Source organism: Phyllobates terribilis, unplaced genomic scaffold, assembly GCF_046119375.1.
Source record: "Phyllobates terribilis strain yellow unplaced genomic scaffold, ASM4611937v1 Scaffold_86__1_contigs__length_6382490, whole genome shotgun sequence".
NCBI classification, from domain to species: domain Eukaryota; kingdom Metazoa; phylum Chordata; class Amphibia; order Anura; family Dendrobatidae; genus Phyllobates; species Phyllobates terribilis.
The window spans coordinates 97,915-116,974 of NW_027362846.1; the positions used below are offsets into that span (position 1 = coordinate 97,915).

The window sequence follows — 19,060 nt, forward strand, 5'->3', positions numbered from 1 at the left end:
ATATCTTATTGGATGAATCTACCTTCTCTCCCTTCTGTGCTGCTGAATGTGCTCATATGGTCCCTACAAGACCAGGTCCAGTCTTTCTGGCCAAACTTCACCTTTATGATCGACAACATTAAATGTGCAGTGAGGCCAAGTGTGAATTTCTGTACAATAACAGCAGAGTTTCCCTTTATCCTGACTTTTCAATTTCTTTTAAAACTGACTAACTTCAAACCAGATTGTGATAAACTAAACAAAAATAACATTACACCTGTGACATGATATATCTCTAAGCTAAATTTAAGACGCCTCATCTCTGCACTATTGTAAAAAGTTCTCTTTGAACATCTGATATTTCTTCTTGAAACTCATCTGACAGAAAATATTGTCCCTTAAGATAGTTTAGATTGCCAAGAGCCACCGAGCCCCATACTCCAATTACCCCAGAGAGGTTTCGCCACTAGTTACTCACTACTTACTGGTGAAGACTGCTGAGATTGATTATTTCAGTAGATGTGTTATTGTCTATACTCACAGTTTTTGACTACAGTAGTTAGTGCCCAAAATACTCTGATTTAACCTCTTCCTGCAGCCAGTTTTGTGTTCCTATCCAGGGCCCATTTTTTAAATCTGACATGTGTCACTTTATGTGGTGACAACTTTGGAATTCTTCACAAAGGATAATAAGAAACAGATGGACCTTACAAATTATTTTCCACCTTTTCTTGAATCCGACAATACCCTATATACGGTTGTATCCTACTATCTGGGCACATGGCAGGTTAAGAAGGGAAGGAGCGACATTTAGCTATTTGAATGCAGATCTTGCTGGGATAGTTTGCAGACACAATGTATTGGGGACACTGTTCATTGTCACCTGGCAGCTCAAAAGATGGCCACCACAAACAGGCTTGGCACTATCTACTCCATTTTCCAGATCCCAGGGTTTGCCTTGCTCATCATCCTTTAACACCTCTACATGGATTTGGACTTAGACAGAGACCCCCTAAGCCTGGGCCACAGTGTTACCTAATGTTCTGTGGTGTGAGATGGCAAGAACAATAGTCAGATAGCCGGGTCAGAACATGGAGGTCAGAGAAAAGCTGTTAGCTGAGCACAGAGGACTGAACCAGAGGAGAACAAGGCTGTATCTGGCAGCTTCCGGCAATATGCTTCTAGCTTTAATAGGGTGTGGTGCTTTCCAAATGGCTGAAGCAGGGAGCAGATTACTGCAGCTGGACAGCACACACACCCTTACTGCCAGACTGGATGGTACTACTGGTCCCAGGCACCCTAATCTTACTGGCTGGACAGAGCCTGCACCACCCAGAGCTTCTGGTTCTGACGTCTCCTCCATCACCAGCGCCGCCTGCAGGATGAATAAGGCGGCTCCTGGTGAGAGAAGCAGACATCGCAGGAGCAGATCCCAGAGGAGATGGGACCCACCATTTACAGAAGCCCTAATATGACAAAATGTCAGAAAACCAGAGCAGTAGAAATCCCCATAAAGTGAGTCCATTTTGGAAATTATAACCCTCAGTGAAATAATCTATAGGAGTAGTGACTATTTTGACTCTACAGGCACTTTCTGGATATTAGCACGCAGTGGATGATGGAGAGTGAAAATTACAAATATATAATTTCATTACCCAACACATAGTGCCCAGATTGTGCTCCAGGAGACACACACCGTAAATTAAGTGGGTTCTTCTCACTATAGTAATGCCAAATACATGGATGCTAAATGTGGTTTGGGCGCACTGCAAGGCTCAGAAGTGAGGGGAGATTTGACTTTGGTAGAGCGGATATTGCTGGATTGGTTTATGGAAGCCATGTTGCTTTTCAAAAGCCTTTAAGCCACTAATAATGTGGAAGCCTCTGGTTTTCCATTGACAGATGATGGATCTGAGTGGGGACTTGTTTTTTGTGAGATGAGTAGAAGTTTTTATTAATATTATTTTTGCCTACATAACATTGTTTGGTGGCTTTTTATTCCACATTTGGGAGGCAGAATTAACAGTTGAACACTACGATCCACTGGTTCATCCTATGAGGTTTTCTATTAGATTGTGAACTGTTATTGTCTTGGTGAATAATGACGGCTAACATAGGGCAAAATGTAAAAAAAATCACAGAAAAAGAGATACATCTTTACTAACACCAAATCATATAACAAATGCACTAGCAGAATGCCGCAGACCCCCATGATAAAGGTGGGGGCAGCGCAGGTGCAAAATACTGGTGGAGCAACCACTCACAAACCTACCAATTCATGGAGGGTGTGGTTGCCTAGTATTAAAGATGCACACAGATGAAGCTTGCATAGGACGCCAGTCACACAGGTAGGTGTGATGCACAGTGTCTGGCTTAGGATAGTGATGATGCCCATACTATTGGATCAGGAGGGCTGTCCAGCACTATATAAGTGCACCCCACATGGACAGACACCCCAGTACACCCAACCAACACTAAAATGCTAATGCATTTGTTATCTGATTTGGTGTTGGTAAGGCTGATTTTTTTCTGTGATATGTTTTCTTGTTAAATAATGATACTTACTCTGTCACCTCATCGGGGAACACAGGACCTTGTGTGTTATGCTGCTGTCCACTAGGAGGCGACACTATGCATAATCTGGAAAAGATTAACCGTGGCTCCTCCTCTGCAGTATACACCCCTGAAAGGCATCAGCCTTCTCCAGTTTTTTCTTAGTGTCGCATAGGAGGCACACGTAAAACCTTTACTCCGTTTTCACTGATGGGATTACAGATGAAGAAAAGTGGGTCTAGTGCGAGACTCCCGGCATGGCTCCTTCCTCGGCCCCTTGATACAGGGTGCACGGTTGAAGTCGAGATGGCTATTCCCCATGTCACTTCTTCCCCAGCCCCTCGTGTGCTGGTTCGAAGTCGAGACCCCCCTCCTTCCCCAGTTCCTTTCGGTTTCTGGGTTGAGGTCGAGGCGAGGATATAGCCCCCTGATGGTGACAGCCAACCTCCCTAATCCCCCCCTGGGGGTATTAGGTTGAAACGCCTCAGGTAGGGCATGTACAGGCACCAAGGACCCCAGCCCTACTGCGGGCTCCTGTTGGGGCCGGGGAAGCGCAGGCAGGCATGATGCAACAGAGGCACAGGCCTTCCTGCGCCCTGTTTCTGCGGCAGCACCAGTTCTATGGTGCCTCAGGGGGACTCTTCACAGGTTCACAGGGCCCCCCTCCCTTTCGCTTCTACCCCACCGCTACCCTGCCTTTAAATCCGGGGAGGTCTGGTTCAGATCCAGCCCCCCTCCCGGACTTCTGCGCCGGCCTGGAGTCCCTTTGGGCATCAGGCACCCAATTTAGGCCGCGACTTCGGCCTAGCCGAAGCCGCCACCTCCTCTCCCCGGCCCGCCCCCCAAATGACAAATATTACACTTTACAGTGTCATAGAGGGGGCAGATCGAGACTGAAAGGGCGCGATTTTACACAGTTCTGCCGCCCTTTCAGCTCTCCGCCCCCCTTCTTTCTTAACTTTACTCCAGCGGCCATTATCTGCTGCAGAATAAGGGACACAGCCAGTCTCTGGGGGGCACAGGACTGCGGATCTTTGGCTCTGGACCTAAGGGCACACTGGTGGGATAAGATCACAGCTGGAGTTCTTCCTCGACTGTGAATCCATTATTCCTTATAGGCTCCTCTGCATAGCCTGACCTGTAGGGCCCTCTGCATAGCCACCCCAGTGCACTATGCCGGGGTCAAGGTCCAAGAGAACCAGGCAGGACTGCTATTATGCACTCTGTACAGCCTGCAGCAATACTCTACCCAGCGGCAGCATGTATCCGCACTGCCAGGACTGCATCCAGACTACTGTGCCAGAGCCCCAAGAAGCCCCTTCCAATGCTTCGGTGTCTAATGCCACGCTGGAATGGGTCACTCAGATGTCGCAATCTATGACACAGTCTATAGATAACCTAACTTCCACATTGCTTCAGGCTCTGCAGAGTCATGCCTCGGCTATGAACTTTACCCAGCAAAGGGAAAGCTCGACTCAGGGACATGTCGACCCAGGCACATCCAGGTCAGGACGCAAGCGGACCCACAGGTCATGTTCATCTGCGTCATCCCATAGCACACAGTCATCCCCTTCTAGGGAGACATACCGTAGTTCCAGATCATCTAGACCGTCCCCTACCAGGGACAAACAATACAGTTCTCCGCAGCGATCCCTGACCAGAGAAGGCCTCCACCCCGGTTCACCCAGCATGAGACGCCTTAGCGATACACAGGATTCAGAAGGCATCTGTGATTCCGACTCAGACAAGGAAACTGAAGGGTCCCTGATCCCAATTCCCCCTAGCAATAGAGTGCTAGTTGAGGACGTAATCTCGTCCATCCATCAGGTGCTGGACATTTCTGATCCGCCCCTGGAGGCACCACAACACAAGATTTCCTTTGAAGGAGTTCTGAAGCCGCCTAAGGTCTTCTTTGACCACCCAGAGCTTAAGTCGATCCTTAAAAAGCAGTTCTCACAGCCTGAGAAGAAGTTTACCAATCGGAAATATCTGGAAGCGCGGTACCCCTTCCCACAGGAGACCACCAAGGAATGGACAGATCCACCCAAAGTGGATCCCCCAGTCTCTAGGCTAGCAGCACAGTCACTCCTTTCACTGCCAGATAGCTCAATCCTCAGGGACGCAGCAGACCGGCAGGTAGAACGCATGGCTCGTTCAATTTTCGAGGCTGCAGGGGCCTCCCTGGCTCCCGCGTTCGCTTCAGTTTGGGTTGCCAAGGCCATCCTGGCTTGGGCCCAAAATTTACAAGCTGGCCTCCAAGTATCTGTTCCTGAGCTGTCGGACCAAGCGGTTCAAATAGCAGTTGTAGCTGATTACATGCTTCATGCAGCTCTGGATTATGCAAGGGGTGCAGCGGGGATAGCATCAAACGACATCACGATTCGGCGTATCCTCTGGCTGCGGGAATGGAAAGCAGACGCAGCCTCAAAGAAGTCCTTTACGCACCTCCCGTACTGCAGTGGTCGACTTTTTGGTGAACAGTTGGACACGATGATATCCAATGCCACCAGGGGTAAGAGTACCTCTCCTCCCCCAACTGAAACCCAAACGCACTTACAATAAGCATAACCAAACTTGATTCCGATCCTTTCGGAACTCTTCTGGCTGGTCCGCCTCACGGCCAGCACAAAATAGCAACCGCCTCCCACGCAGGGACAACTCGCGGCTGACGCAAAAGTCGGACAAGACCTGGCAGTCAAAAGCAGGCCAGTCAAAGTCCAAAGGAGGAAAACCTCAGACCTTCTCATCATGACTCACTGACTCCGAAAGACACCCCACCTGTAGGTGGCTGACTTTTGCTCTTTCATCAAGTATGGCTGCCTATTACAGAAGACAGGTGGGTCAGGGAACTAGTGTCTTCGGGATACAAGATAGAGTTCACTTCCAACCCACCAAACAGACTCTTTATTTCTGTTCCCCCAAAACCGCCACACAAGGCTCGTGCCTTCCGCCAAGCGGTCTTCTCTCTTCTTCAAGCAGGAGTCATAGTACCAGTCCCCGCGGCCGAGCGCTTCCGAGGGTTCTACTCCAATTTATTCGTAGTCCCCAATAAAGGAGGCGGTGTACGGCCCATACTGAACCTAAAGCAGCTCAACAAATATGTACGGGTACGTCACTTCCGCATGAAGTCCCTTCGGTCCATCATTGCGTCTATGGAAAAGGGAGAATTTCTCGCTTCCATAGACATACAAGACGCATACCTGCATATACCAATTGCGCCTGCCCATCAGAGAGTTCTCAAGTTTGCAATCGACCAGGACCACTACCAGTTCGTGGCTCTCCCGTTCGGACTCGCCACGGCTCCCATAGTGTTTACCAAAGTCATGGCAGCCACCATGGACGTCCTGCACTCCAGAGGCATAGTAGTCATTCCATACCTGGACGATCTCCTTATCAAGGCTTCCACCTTCAAGGACTGCGAGCTCAGCGTCTCAATCACAATGGACACTCTGAGTCGCCTGGGCTGGTTAGTCAACCTACAAAAGTCATCACCAACCCCGAGTCAGTCTCTGACCTTCCTGGGAATGCTATTCAACACCTTCAGGGGTCTAGTGCTCCTTCCTAAGGACAAGGCACTGCCTCTCTGTCTAGGAGTTCGCACCCTCCTCAGCAAACCCCCTTGATCTCTCCGGTTTGCCATGAGAGTCCTTAGCAGGATGGTGGCGGCAATAGAAGCGGTCCCATTTGCCCAGCTTCACCTCAGGCCTCTCCAACTAGCCATCCTCAAGTCATGGGACAGGAACCCTCTTTCTCTTGACAGGGAGTTCCAGCTGACGTCGTCAACCAAGAGGTCCCTCCACTGGTGGCTCAACCCAACCTCACTAACAAAGGGGAAATCCTTTCTCACTGGTCAATGGAAGGTTCTGACCACCGACGCGAGCCTGACGGGTTGGGGTGCGGTACTCCTACACCACAGAGCACAGGGCAAGTAGTCCACAGTGGAAGCGACCATGCCCATCAACATCTTGGAAATTCGTGCCATCCTCCTGGCATTGAGAGCCTTCCATCACTTACTGGCAGCCTCTCACATCAGAATACAGTCGGACAACGGCACGGCTGTGGCATATGTGAATCACCAAGGGGGGACCCGCAGTGCCCAGGCGATGCGAGAAGTGACACACATTCTCCACTGGGTGGAAGACACAGGTTCAGTTCTCTCTGCGGTCCACATTCCGGGTGTGGACAACTGGGAAGCAGACTTCCTCAGCCGGCAAGGAATGGACTCGGGAGAGTGGTCTCTCCATCCCGAAGTTTTTTGACAGATCTGCCATCGCTGGGGGACTCCGGACGTGGACCTAATGGCATCCCACTTCAATGCCAAGGTCTCCAACTTCATACTTCATGGCCAGAACACACGACCCGCAGGCGCTAGGAGCGGACGCCCTGGTTCAGGACTGGACCCAGTTCCAGTTCCTGTACATTTTTCCACCTCTTCCCCTGATATCCAGAGTGGTGAGGAAGATCAAGTAAAAGGGAGTTCCAACCATCCGAATCACACCGGACTGGCTCAGACGTACATGGTACACTGACATTGTACAGCTCACAGCAGATGTCCCCTGGCGTCTCCCCGACCACCCCGATCTTCTGTCACAAGGCCCGTTCTACCACCAGAACTCAGGGGCCCTCAATTTGACGGCGTGGCCATTGAGACCTGGGTTCTAACCCAGTCAGGGTTCTCGCCGGACGTCATTGGAACCATGTTCAGGGCACGGAAGCCAACCTCTGCTAAGATTTATTACTGTACCTGGAAAGCCTTCTTTACCTGGTGCGAATCTCTAGTGGCCAGATCCCATTCCCTTATTCCCTCCCCAGGGTACTTGGGTTTCTCCAATCGGGTCTGGAGGCCAGACTGTCCCTGGCCTCCCTTAAGAGCCAGGTGTCAGCTCTCTCAGTGCTTTTTCAGAGGTGCATCGCTAACAAGCCGCAAGTAAGGACATTTCTTCTGGGGGTTTCCTGATTGGTTCCCCCCTACAGACGACCACTAGAAACGTGGGACCTCAACCTGGTGCTGACAGCATTGCAGGAAACACCCTTTGAACCCCTTAGGGAAGTCCCACTCCGCCTTCTATCCCAGAAAGTGGTTTTCCTGGTGGCAATCACCTCGCTACGCAGGGTGTCTGAACTGACAGCACTCTCCTGCAGACGCCCTCCCTGGCTTTTCACCAGGACAAGGTAGTCCTCCGTACGGTCCCATCCTTCCTCCCAAAGGTTGTGTCCAACTTCCACCTCAATGAGGAAATTTCACTGCCATCCTTCTGTCCGGTCCCGGTTCATAGAGTGGAGAAGGCTCTGCATACGCTTGACCTTGTCAGGGCATTGCGTATCTATGTGTCTAGGACTGCGCCCTTCTGGAAGTCTGATTCTCTTTTCCTTCTTCTGGAAGGCGGCAGCAATGGTCTGCCAGCTTCCAAAGCTACCCTTGGCAGGTGGATCAAATCCACCATACAAGAGGCCTACCGCCTCAAAAATTTTCCTCTTCCAGCTGGTATTATGGCACACGTGCGGTAGGGGCCTCCTGGGCCATTTGGCACCAGGCTTCAGCACAACAAGTGTGTAAGGCAGCCACCTGGACTAGCCTACACATGTTTAACAAACACTACAGGGTTCTGCAGGCGGCGACCGTCTACACAATATTCGTCCATTGCTTCCCACCCAGGGATTGCTTTGGGACGTCCCAAGCTCCTGTGTCCCCCAATGAGGCAACAGAGTAAAGGAGATTTTTGTGTACTTACCGTAAAATCTCTTTGTCTTAGCCTCTAATTGGGGGACACAGCTCCCACCCTGTTGTCCGTTCTGGGCCGTTGTTATGTTGAGTTCTCATATTGTTTTTCCTTTGAGCTCGTACATAGTTGCCTTCTTATAGGCATGGTTATGTTATCCATGTTACGTTCCTCCTACTGCTTTTGCACAAACTGGAGAAGGCTGATGCCGTCCAGGGGTGTATACTGCAGAGGAGGAGCCACGCTTAATCTTTTTCAGATTATGCATAGTGGACAGCAGCATAACACCCAAGGTCCTGTGTCCCCCAATTAGAGGCTAAGAGAAAGAGATTTTACGGTGAGTACACAAAAATCTCTTTTTTACATAAAGTACATTTTTACGGAGAGTTTAAGTAAAAATATTCAACAATATAAATTTTAAGGATATGTTACTCATAAATAATTATTGGTTTTATTCTTGGCAGATGACTGTACTAGGAGATCAGAGGGACAGCTGACATCTTCAATTTTTAAATCAGATGATCTTGAGATCACACAAGATACAATTGAAGTGAATGCCATTACTCCAGATATACCATCATCCCTTCACTGCAAAGATCTGTCATCTGATCATTTGAAACAGGTTCTGTCTTCTGATTCATTACCGACTACTAAGGAAAATCAAAGTCACAAAATAAGCATTAAAGAACAAACTGCTCCTAAACCAAAGAAGCCATTTTCACGTTCAGAATATGGAAATAGTTTTTCCCTCGAAAAGTTTTTTCTTAAATATCAAAGCATTCACACAGCAGAGAATAGATTTTTTTGTTTCAAGTGTGGGAAATTTTTTAACCAGAAATCAAATCTTGTTAATCACCAGAGAAGTCACACAGAGGAGAAGCCATTTTCTTGTTCTGAAAGTGGAAAATGTTTTACAGAGAAATCAAGTTTTATCAGACATCAGAGAACTCACACAGGGGAGAAGCCTTATTCTTGTTCAGAATGTGGGAAATGTTTTAGCCGGAAATCAGGTTTGGTTGAGCACAAGAGAACTCACACAGGGGAGATGCCTTTTTTCTGTTAAGACATGAGATCTAACTTGATAGAAGATTACAGTCTAGGGAAGACTGGAAACATTCATATAGACGGCCGGTGGAGATGTAGTCAGTGATGAACTCTGGCTAAATATGTTTCAAGAGCCGTAGTAGAAGATGAAGATGTTGTCCTCTTCATGAAGTAGTTATTTCTCATGTCACGTGTAATGAATATCTCCTGCAGTATTGCTAATGCCGATTGCAGTGTCGGTAAATAAGACGAGAATTAGCTTTATGGAAGATGAGTCTTTGAGAAACGTGTTCAGCTACAGACTCCAAGGAAGGAACTGCTTGCTGTCTGTGGCCTAAAATATATAGGTTTTATTACTAGATGTAAAGAAGAAAACTAAATACTGTAAAATAATATATGTCCTCATATGTTTCCCCTTATTATCTCCAGTAATTGTATTATTACCCAGGATTTTTATGATGTTACATCAGCTCATCATCTTCTCATTCAGGTCCGTACAATATCAGATCATCTCAGTGAAGATCTTCTATTTAAGAGAATTTCCCTTATGGACCCATCAAAGATGGATATGAATAGAGACAAGATGGCAGAGAGGATATTACACCTCACCCTAGAAATCCTCTTCCGTCTTACTGGAGAGGTGAGAGATTCTGATGACATCACATTACATCATTCTTATCTATGGGAATAACAGATGGACAGAACTGGAGAGGTGAGGACTCTGGAAATGTCTGTAGTGAGATTTATTTATACGTCTCTCCATAACCAGGATTACACAGTAGTGAAGAAGACCTCTAGTGAGCGCTGTCAGGTCCATGTGTCTGAGGGATGGGAAAGACCCCTGAGCCCAATCACAGGGCCTCCATCTCACCCCTTCATACATGAGGACATCAATGACCAGAAGATCGTAGAACTCACCTACAAGATGATTGAGCTGCTGACTGGAGAGGTGACACTGCTGGGAATGCTGGGACATTATACAGTAATGCTATGAAGGGATCGGGGGGATGACTGTATCATTGTATGTGTCAGGTTCCTATAAGATGTCAGGATGTCACTGCCTATTTCTCCATGGAGGAGTGGGAGTATTTAGAAGGACACAAAGATTTGTACAAAGACGTCATGATGGAGGTTCCCCAGCCCCTCACATCACCAGGTAATAGACAGGACTAAATACACACGGCCTATAATTATCTGTATGTAAAGAATGAATTCAGTCCCTGTATGTGTTTCCTCCAGATCTATCCAGTAAGAGGACAACACCAGAGAGATGTCCCCGTCCTCTTCTTCCACAGGACTGTAAACAAGAAGATCCCAATGTTCCTCAGGATCATCAGGTAGATGGAGAGAAGGTGTCATGAGATCTCCCCTATGATGTGTAGACGACTGTGAAGGTCTTGTGTTCAGTCTTGTTTTATCCACCAGTATTATATGTTTTCTACTTGTGTAATGAGAACGGTGGAGATGGCAGGATTAGAGCTGATCAAAGATGAGACTTCTCATCTGTTTGTGACTTTTACAATATTTGTTTCAGGGTGAAGATCTGACCCATATTAATACTACAGAGACATATGTGAGGGGTGATGAGCGATGTAAAGAGGAGATTCCTACATTTGACTACCCAGGTGAGTAGTAACCACTAAATGCTGAGACGTCACAGATTCTTCTCAGTCACCGGCTGTGGCTGCTTTATCGGTGGTGTAGTCCAGCCGTATCACAATCGTGTGATCACCATTTTGCCTCTAGACCACAACATTCTCCTCCATCCAAAAATATTCAAATGATTTTGGGCATTGCAACCCTTTTCCATAGAACTTACAACCTGGAGGATCCACCTACTCCCTGTGATTAGGAGACGTTACCTGCCCAGATCTGTAAATCACAAAGCCAGAAAATCACTTGAAGAAAAATATTATGACGAAAGCGGAGGGTAATGATGCTGTTAGCTTGCTAGGGCCCTGATATCTTATTGGATGAATCTACCTTCTCTCCATTCTGTGCTGCTGAATGTGCTCATATGGTCCCTACAAGACCAGGTCCAGTCTTTCTGGCCAAACTTCACTTTTATGATCGACAACATTAAATGTGCAGTGAGGGCCAAGTGTGAATTTCTGTACAATAACAGCAGAGTCTCCCTTTATTCTGACTTTTCAATTTCTTTTAAAACTGACTAACTTCAAACAGAATTGTGATAAACTAAACAAAAATAGCATTACACCTGTGTCATGATATATCTCTAAGCTAAATTTAAGACGCCTCATCTCTGCACTATTATAAAAAGTTCTCTTTGAACATTTGATATTTCTTCTTGAAACTCATCTGACAGAAAATATTGGTCCTTACGATGGTTTAGATTGCCAAGAGCCACCGAGCCCCCTACTCTAATTACCACAGAGAGGTTTCACCACTAGTTACTCACTACTCACTGATGGAGACTGTTGAGTTTGATCATTTCAGTAGATGTGTTATTGTCTATACTCACAGTTTTGACTACAGTAGTTAGTGCCCAAAATACTCTGATTTAACCCCTTCCTGCAGCCAGTTTTGTGTTCCTATCTGGACCCATTTTTAAAATCTGACAGATGTCACTTTATGTGGTGATAACTTTGGAATTCTTCACAAAGGATAATAGGAAACAAATGGACCTTACAAATTATTTTCCAACTTCTCTTGAATCTGACAATCCCCTATATATGGTTGTACACTACTGTCTGGGCACATGGAAGGTTAAGAAGGGAAGGAGCGACATTTAGCTATTTGAATGCAGATTTTGCTGGGATAGTGTGCAGATACAATGTATTGGGGACACTGTTCATTGTCACCTGGCAGCTCAAAAGATGGCCACCACAAACAGGCTTGGCACTATCTACTCCATTTTCCAGATCCCAGGGTTTGCCTTGCTCATCATCCTTTAACCCCTCTACATGTGTTTGGACTTAGACAGAGACCCCCTAAGATTGGGCCACAGTGCTACTTGCTGTTCTGTGGTGTGAGATGGCAAGAAAAATAGTCAGATAGCCGGGTCAGAACATGGAGGTCAGAGAAAATACAAAATCATACAAAAGTAGTCAGTAAACGGGCCGAGGTCACAACAGGACACAAATACACAAGCCGTGAGCTGAGCACAGAGGACTGAACCAGAGGAGAACAAGGCTGTATCTGGCAGCTTCCAGCAATATGCTTCCAGCTTTAGTAGGGTGCGGTGCTTTCCAGTTGGCTGAAGCAGGGAGCAGATTACTCCAGCTGGACAGCACACACACCCATACTGCCAGACTGGATGGTACTACTGGTCCCAGGCACCCTAATCTTAGTGGCTGGACAGAGCCTGCGCCGCCCAGAGCTTCTGATTCTGACGTCTCCTCCATCACCAGCGCCGCCTGCCGGATGAATAAGACGGCTCTTGGTGAGAGAAGCAGACGTCGCAGGAGCAGATCCCAGAGGAGATGGGACCCACCATTTGCAGAAGCCCTAATGTGACCAAATTGCAGAAAACCAGAGCAGTAGAAATCCCCATAAAGTGACTCCATTTTGGAAATTATAACCCTCAGTGAAATAATCTATAGGAGTAGTGACTATTTTGACTCCACAGGCGCTTTCCGGAAATTAGCACGCAGTGGATGATGGAGAGTGAAAATTACAAATATATAATTTCATTACCCAACACATAGTGTCCAGATTGTGCTCCAGGAGACACACACCATCAATTAAGTGGGTTCTTCTCACTATAGTAATGTCAAATACATGGATGCTGAGTGTGGTTTGGGCGCACTGCAAGGCTCAGAAGCGAGGGGGAGATTTGACTTTGGGAGAGTGGATATTACCGGACTGGTTTATGGAAGCCATGTTGCTTTTCAAAAGCCTTTGAGCCACTAATAATGTGGAAACCTCTGGTTTTCCATTGACAGATGATGGACCTGAGTGGGGACTTGTTTTTTGTGAGATGAGTAGAAGTTTTTATTGGTATTATTTCACCTACATAACATTGTTTGGTGGCTTTTTATTCCATATTTGGGAGGCAGAATGAATAAACAATTGAACACCACGCTCCACTGGTTCATCCTATGAGGTTTTCTATTAGACTGTGAACTGTTATTGTCTTGATGAATAATGACGGCTAACATAGGGCAAAATAAAAAAAAATCACAGAAAAAGATACAGCCTTACCAACACCAAATCATATAACAAATGCAGTAGCAGGATGCCGCAGACCCCCATGATAAAGGTGGGGGCAGCGCAGGTGCAAATTACTGATGGAGCAACCACTCACAAACCTACCAATTCATGGAGGGGGTGGTTGCCTAGTATTAAAGATGCACACAGATGAAGCTTGCATAGGACGCCAGTCACACAGGTAGGTGTGATGCACAGTGTCTGGCTTAGGATACTGATGATGTCCATACTATTAGAACAGGAGGGCTGCCCAGCACTATATAAGTGCACCCCACATGGACAGACACCAGTACACCCAACCAACACTAAAATGCTAATGCATTTGTTATCTGATTTGGTGTTGGTAAGGCTGATTTTTCTGTGATGTTTTCTTGGTAAATAATGATACTTTTACATAAAGTACATTTTTACGGAGAGTTTAAGTAGAAATATTCAACAATATAAATTTTAAGGATATGTTATTCATAAATAATAATTGGTTTTATTCTTGACAGATGACTGTGCCAGGAGATCAGAGGGACAGCTGACATCTTCAATTTTTAAATCAGACGATCTTGAGATCCCACAGGATACAACTGAAGTGAATGCCATTACTCCAGATATACCATCATCCCTTCACAGGAAAGATCTGTCATCTGATCATTTGAAACAGGTCCTGTCTTCTGATTCATTACCAACTACTAAGGAAAATCAGAGTCACAAAATAAGCATTAAAAAACAAATTGCTCCTAAAGCAAAAAAGCCATTTTCATGTTCAGAATATGGAAATAGTTTTTCCCTCGAAAAGTCTTTTCTTAAAGATCAAAGCATTCACACAGCAGAGAATACATTTTTTTGTTTCAAGTGTGGGAAATTTTTTAAACAGAAATCAGATCTTGTTAATCACCAGAGAAGTCACACAGAGGAGAAGCCATTTTCTTGTTCAGAAAGTGGAAAATGTTTTACAGAGAAATCAACTCTTATCAAACATCAGAGAACTCACACAGGGGAGAAGCCTTTTTCATGCTCAGAATGTGGGAAATGTTTTACATTGAAATCAAATTTTATGAGACATCAGAGAACTCACACAGGGGAGAAGCCTTTTTCCTGTTCAGAATGTGGAAAATGTTTTACCGCAAAATCAAGTTTTATCAGACATCAGAGAACTCACACAGGGGAGAAGCCTTTTTCCTGTTCAGAATGTGGAAAATGTTTTAGACGGAAATCAGATTTGGTTGGGCACAAGAGAAATCACACAGGGGAGAAGCCTTTTTCCTGTTCAGAATGTGGGAAATGTTTTAACCAGAAATCAGATTTGGTTAATCACCAGAGAACTCACACAGGGGAGAAGCCTTTTGCCTGTTCAGAATGTGGAAAATGTTTTAGCTGGAAATCAGATTTGGTTAAGCACCAGAGAATTCACACAGGGGAGAAGCCTTTTTCCTGTTCAGAATGTGGAGAATGTTTTAGCTGGAAATCAGGTTTGGTTAAGCACCAGAGAATTCACACAGGGGAGATGCCTTTTTCCTGTTCAGAATGTGGAAAATGTTTTAGCTTGAAAACAGATTTGGTTATACACCAGAGGACTCACACAGGGGAGAAGCCTTTTTTCTGTTCAGAATGTGGAAAATGTTTTAGCTTGAAATCAATTTTGGTTAAGCACCAGAGAACCCACACAGGGGAGAAACCTTTTTCCTGTTCAGAATGTGGGAAATGTTTTAGCTGGAAATCAATTTTGGTTAAGCACAAGAGAATTCACACAGGGGAGAAACCTTTTTCCTGTTCAGAATGTGGGAAATGTTTTATCCAGAAATCAGTTTTGGTTACGCACAAGAGAACTCACACAGAGGAGAAGCCTTTTTCCTGTTCAGAATGTGGAAAATGTTTTGTCTGGAAATCAGATTTGGTTAAGCACAAGAGAACTCACACAGGGGAGAAGCCTTTTTCCTGTTCAGAATGTGGCAAATGTTTTAAAGATAAATCAGATTTGGTTAAGCACCAGAGAATTCACACAGGGGAGATGCCTTTTTCCTGTTCAGAATGTGGAAAATGTTTTAGCCGGAAAACAGATTTGGTTATACACCAGAGGACTCACACAGGGGAGAAGCCTTTTTTCTGTTCAGAATGTGGAAAATGTTTTAGCTTGAAATCAATTTTGGTTAAGCACCAGAGAACCCACACAGGGGAGAAACCTTTTTCCTGTTCAGAATGTGGGAAATGTTTTAGCTGGAAATCAATTTTGGTTAAGCACAAGAGAATTCACACAGGGGAGAAACCTTTTTCCTGTTCAGAATGTGGGAAATGTTTTATCCAGCAATCAGTTTTGGTTAATCACCAGAGAACTCACACAGGGGAGAAGCCTTTTTCCTGTTCAGAATGTGGAAAATGTTTTAGCTGGAAATCAGATTTGGTTAAGCACAAGAGAACTCACACAGGGGAGAAGCCTTTTTCCTGTTCAGAATGTGGCAAATGTTTTAAAGATAAATCAGATTTGGTTAAGCACCAGAGAACTCACACAGGGGAGAAGCCTTTTTCCTGTTCAGAATGTGGGAAATGTTTTGTGAAGAAATCATCACTATTTAGTCACCAGAGAACTCACACAGACGAGAAGCCATTTTCATGTTCTTAATGTGGGAAATGTTTTACACGGAAATAAACTCTTAACAAACTTCAGAGAAGTCACACAGGGGAGAAGCCTTTTTCATTTTTAACCGAAAATTGTATCTTCATAAAGGGGTTGTCCACTACTAGGACAACTCCTTCTCATTCCTCATCTTTGGCCTTGTTAAAATAAAAACACTCATACGCACTTCCTGTTCTGGCGCCGTTCCATTGGTGTCACAACTCGCGTTTCCGTAAGGATCACACAAGATTGTTACATCACACAAGATTGTTACATCACACAATCCTGCTCCCATTCAACGCCATCTTTAGACGTATTGAACATCAACAGCAAGGACATGGCCTGGACATAGCACCAAGAGAATGCACACACTGAAAGCACTCTCTTCAGACCGTGTTCTTGTGGGAATTATAAGCAATTTACAGCCTCAAACATGACTTTCGATATGGGAAAGAAAGAAGAGATCAGAGGTTAATCTGAGGTCCTCCACCTCTGTCCGCATGTCTGGTATTCAGCGTTTCTTATGGAAGGTCTTATCTTCCTGCTCTGGAGCCATTACTGCCTCACCTCAGCGTGGAAAAAGAAGCAGTCTTAACCCTCATGATGCCAGACAGCTCCAGCCTGTCAGTCCTGCACCAACTTCTCTCAATGTAGGCCTCACAAGAAAACAGCTCCACAAATCTCCATGTACTCTCACCAAAGCACATACTGAGCAGCGCATGCTTCACAGGGACATTTACCCCCCAGCCACAGGTTATTCTGATATGGGGAACAACATAACTTATTTGTATATCAGATTGCGTCTATCCCTACTAAAGAAGATATGGAGTAATATATTCAGAGGCTGGAGACCACATACAATACTGAAATACGTCCCCTCACAAGTGATTATGCTTACACTGCGATCATTATTCAATAATATCCTTGGTGATCCTATTGATAAGGAGGTGGAGATTGAAAAAGGCGCACCGTACAATAGGCAATCATGGCCCAGATCCTGAGCATCCAAGGGACATTATCGGTCGCATACATTTTTTCAATGTAAAAGAGGCCATTGTGAGGAAAGCAGAGGAGTTGGGTCCTGGTGATTTCAATGGAAATGCATATAATTGCTCACATATCTATCCTGAATGACACTTGCTAAAAGAAAGGTATTGAAACCACTACTTGATGCCATCCGGGAAAATGGCCTGATGTACTCCTGGGGGTACCCATTCCAGCTGTATATTTTCAAAGATCCAAGCAACATGAGACCTATTTGTGATGCCCTGGACATTCCATATACCTGACTGGCCACCTGCTCCACCATTGCCACAGAGAGTTCCAGCACATCGCAGAAGGCATTCAATGGATCAGGAACTTGATGGTGATGCAGCCAGATGGGAGAGGAACCTGCCAATCTTATGAGCTCCAGAAATGAATCTTGTCTTCCCTGATGAGAGACAGTTTGCAGATGCTTACTTATTTCTTTAAGCATGTAATTAGATATATCTAAATGTCTAAGTTCATATAAGATCTTAGACCAGCATATAAGTTGAGTTCACATGATACTACTGTAATATCAGGCTGTATTACATTACTTTATAAACCTATAAGAAGAGCTCGCAATCAAAATTTGAACATCCAAAAAGGAGAGAGAGAGATGTAGTAGAGATAATGCTGATGTATAAAAAACACAGTATTTGTTTTTTACTGTTATATATTACATGTTGTACTTTGTTTAATAAAGATACAGTATTTTGCAATAACAGCTATATCTTTGGCCGTTATTTATTGAGGGCGATGTTTTTTATACATCAGCATTATCTCTACTACATCTCTCTCTCTCCTTTTTGGATGTTCAAATTTTGTATTACATTACTTGCTTTATATTCCATGGTTCCCCCTAATAGGAACCCTAGAACTGAAAGTTTGACTTGCGCCTGTAAAGACAACCCCCAGTTAGGGACTTGCATTGGGATCTGCTTGTTTCGCAATTTCCTGGTGTTTTGATATATTCATAATCTATACTTCTTAGACACTGAGAGGTAGACGTTACTATCTACCGTCAATACTTCCTCTTTTAATCTTTCTCTATTCCATTCCCCCTTTTTTTCATATAATATGGCACAACTCAAAACTTGTTCATTGAATGTCAGGACTTAATGTTCCAGAGAAAAGAGCTCAAGTGTTTTATCGTAGGCATAAACAGCACGTACATTTTGTATTTCTTCAGGAGTCACACTTTAGAGGCGATCATATACTGTACCTCAGATTACTAATAGATATTATTCATCTTGGCGTCCCAGAAAAATGCTGTTTTGAAGTCTAAAGCCCCCGTCTCACATAGCGATATCGCTAGCGAGATCGCTGCTGAGTCACGGTTTTGGTGACTCACCAGCGACCTCACCAGCGATGTCGCTATGTGTGACACTTTGCAACGATCAAGCCCCTGCTGTGAGGTCGCTGATCGCTGCAAAGTGTCCTGGACCATTTTTTGGTCGTTGGCCTCCCGCTGGCCAGCACACATCGCTGTGTGTGACCAGCGGGACCAACGATCTGGCTGGTAACCATGGTAAATATCGGGTTACTAGGGGCACGCGCGCACTTAGTAACCCGCTGTTTACCATGGATACCACTCTGCTACGGTGCGCGGAGGCTCCCGCCACCGTAGCAGAGTGGTATCCATGGTAAACAGCGGGTTACTAGGGGCACACGCGCACTTAGTAACCCGATGTTTACCATAGTTACCAGCCTGCTCCTGCTTGCAGCAGGCTGGTAACGGGAGCAGGACATCGTGGAACGATTCTTTCCACGATATCGCTGCTCCCCTGATCGCTGGTGAGCCTCCCTGTTTGACAGCTCACCAGCGATGTATTAGCGATGCAGCAACGATCCCTGACAGGTCGTATCGTTGTCGGGATCGCTGCTGCATCGCTTAGTGTGACGGGGCCTTAAGGTGCTGAGTATAGGCCGCCACAGATCACTGCTGCATACTATTGTAGGAACACTG

At 45.5% G+C, this 19,060-nt stretch overlaps 2 protein-coding genes across 4 annotated transcripts in view; both read left to right on the plus strand.

Moving 5' to 3' along the window:
- LOC141197741 (uncharacterized) overlaps window positions 1-18,644 on the plus strand; it is a 35,597-nt gene extending 16,953 nt beyond the window's left edge. For 2 of the 3 annotated variants that reach the window (XM_073662826.1, XM_073662827.1), the window contains one exon: window positions 13,961-18,644. In XM_073662826.1, the coding sequence (XP_073518927.1) occupies window positions 13,961-16,074 (2,114 nt within the window). In that variant the 3' untranslated portion in view covers window positions 16,075-18,644. Of the gene's footprint in view, window positions 1-10,839; window positions 10,922-13,960 lie in introns of those variants that run through there. The other variant, XM_073662828.1, reaches the window with a different exon arrangement.
- Window positions 9,318-10,469, plus strand: LOC141197740 (gastrula zinc finger protein XlCGF66.1-like). Its single transcript, XM_073662825.1, has 3 exons — window positions 9,318-9,936; window positions 10,066-10,245; window positions 10,329-10,469. The coding sequence occupies exons 1-3, from the start codon at window positions 9,703-9,705 to the stop codon at window positions 10,467-10,469; spliced, it is 555 nt and encodes a 184-aa protein (XP_073518926.1). The 5' UTR covers window positions 9,318-9,702.
- Window positions 18,645-19,060: the final 416 nt, after the last annotated feature.

Excerpts from the sequence above, each read along its gene's own strand:
- LOC141197740 (XM_073662825.1), top strand. The coding sequence starts at position 9,703 with ATGTTTCCCCTTATTATCTCCAGTAATTGTATTATTACCCAGGATTTT. Across the intron at positions 9,937-10,065 it reads TCTTCCGTCTTACTGGAGAG|GATTACACAGTAGTGAAGAA; the intron begins GTGAGAGATTCT and ends CTCCATAACCAG. Across the intron at positions 10,246-10,328 it reads TTGAGCTGCTGACTGGAGAG|GTTCCTATAAGATGTCAGGA; the intron begins GTGACACTGCTG and ends TGTATGTGTCAG.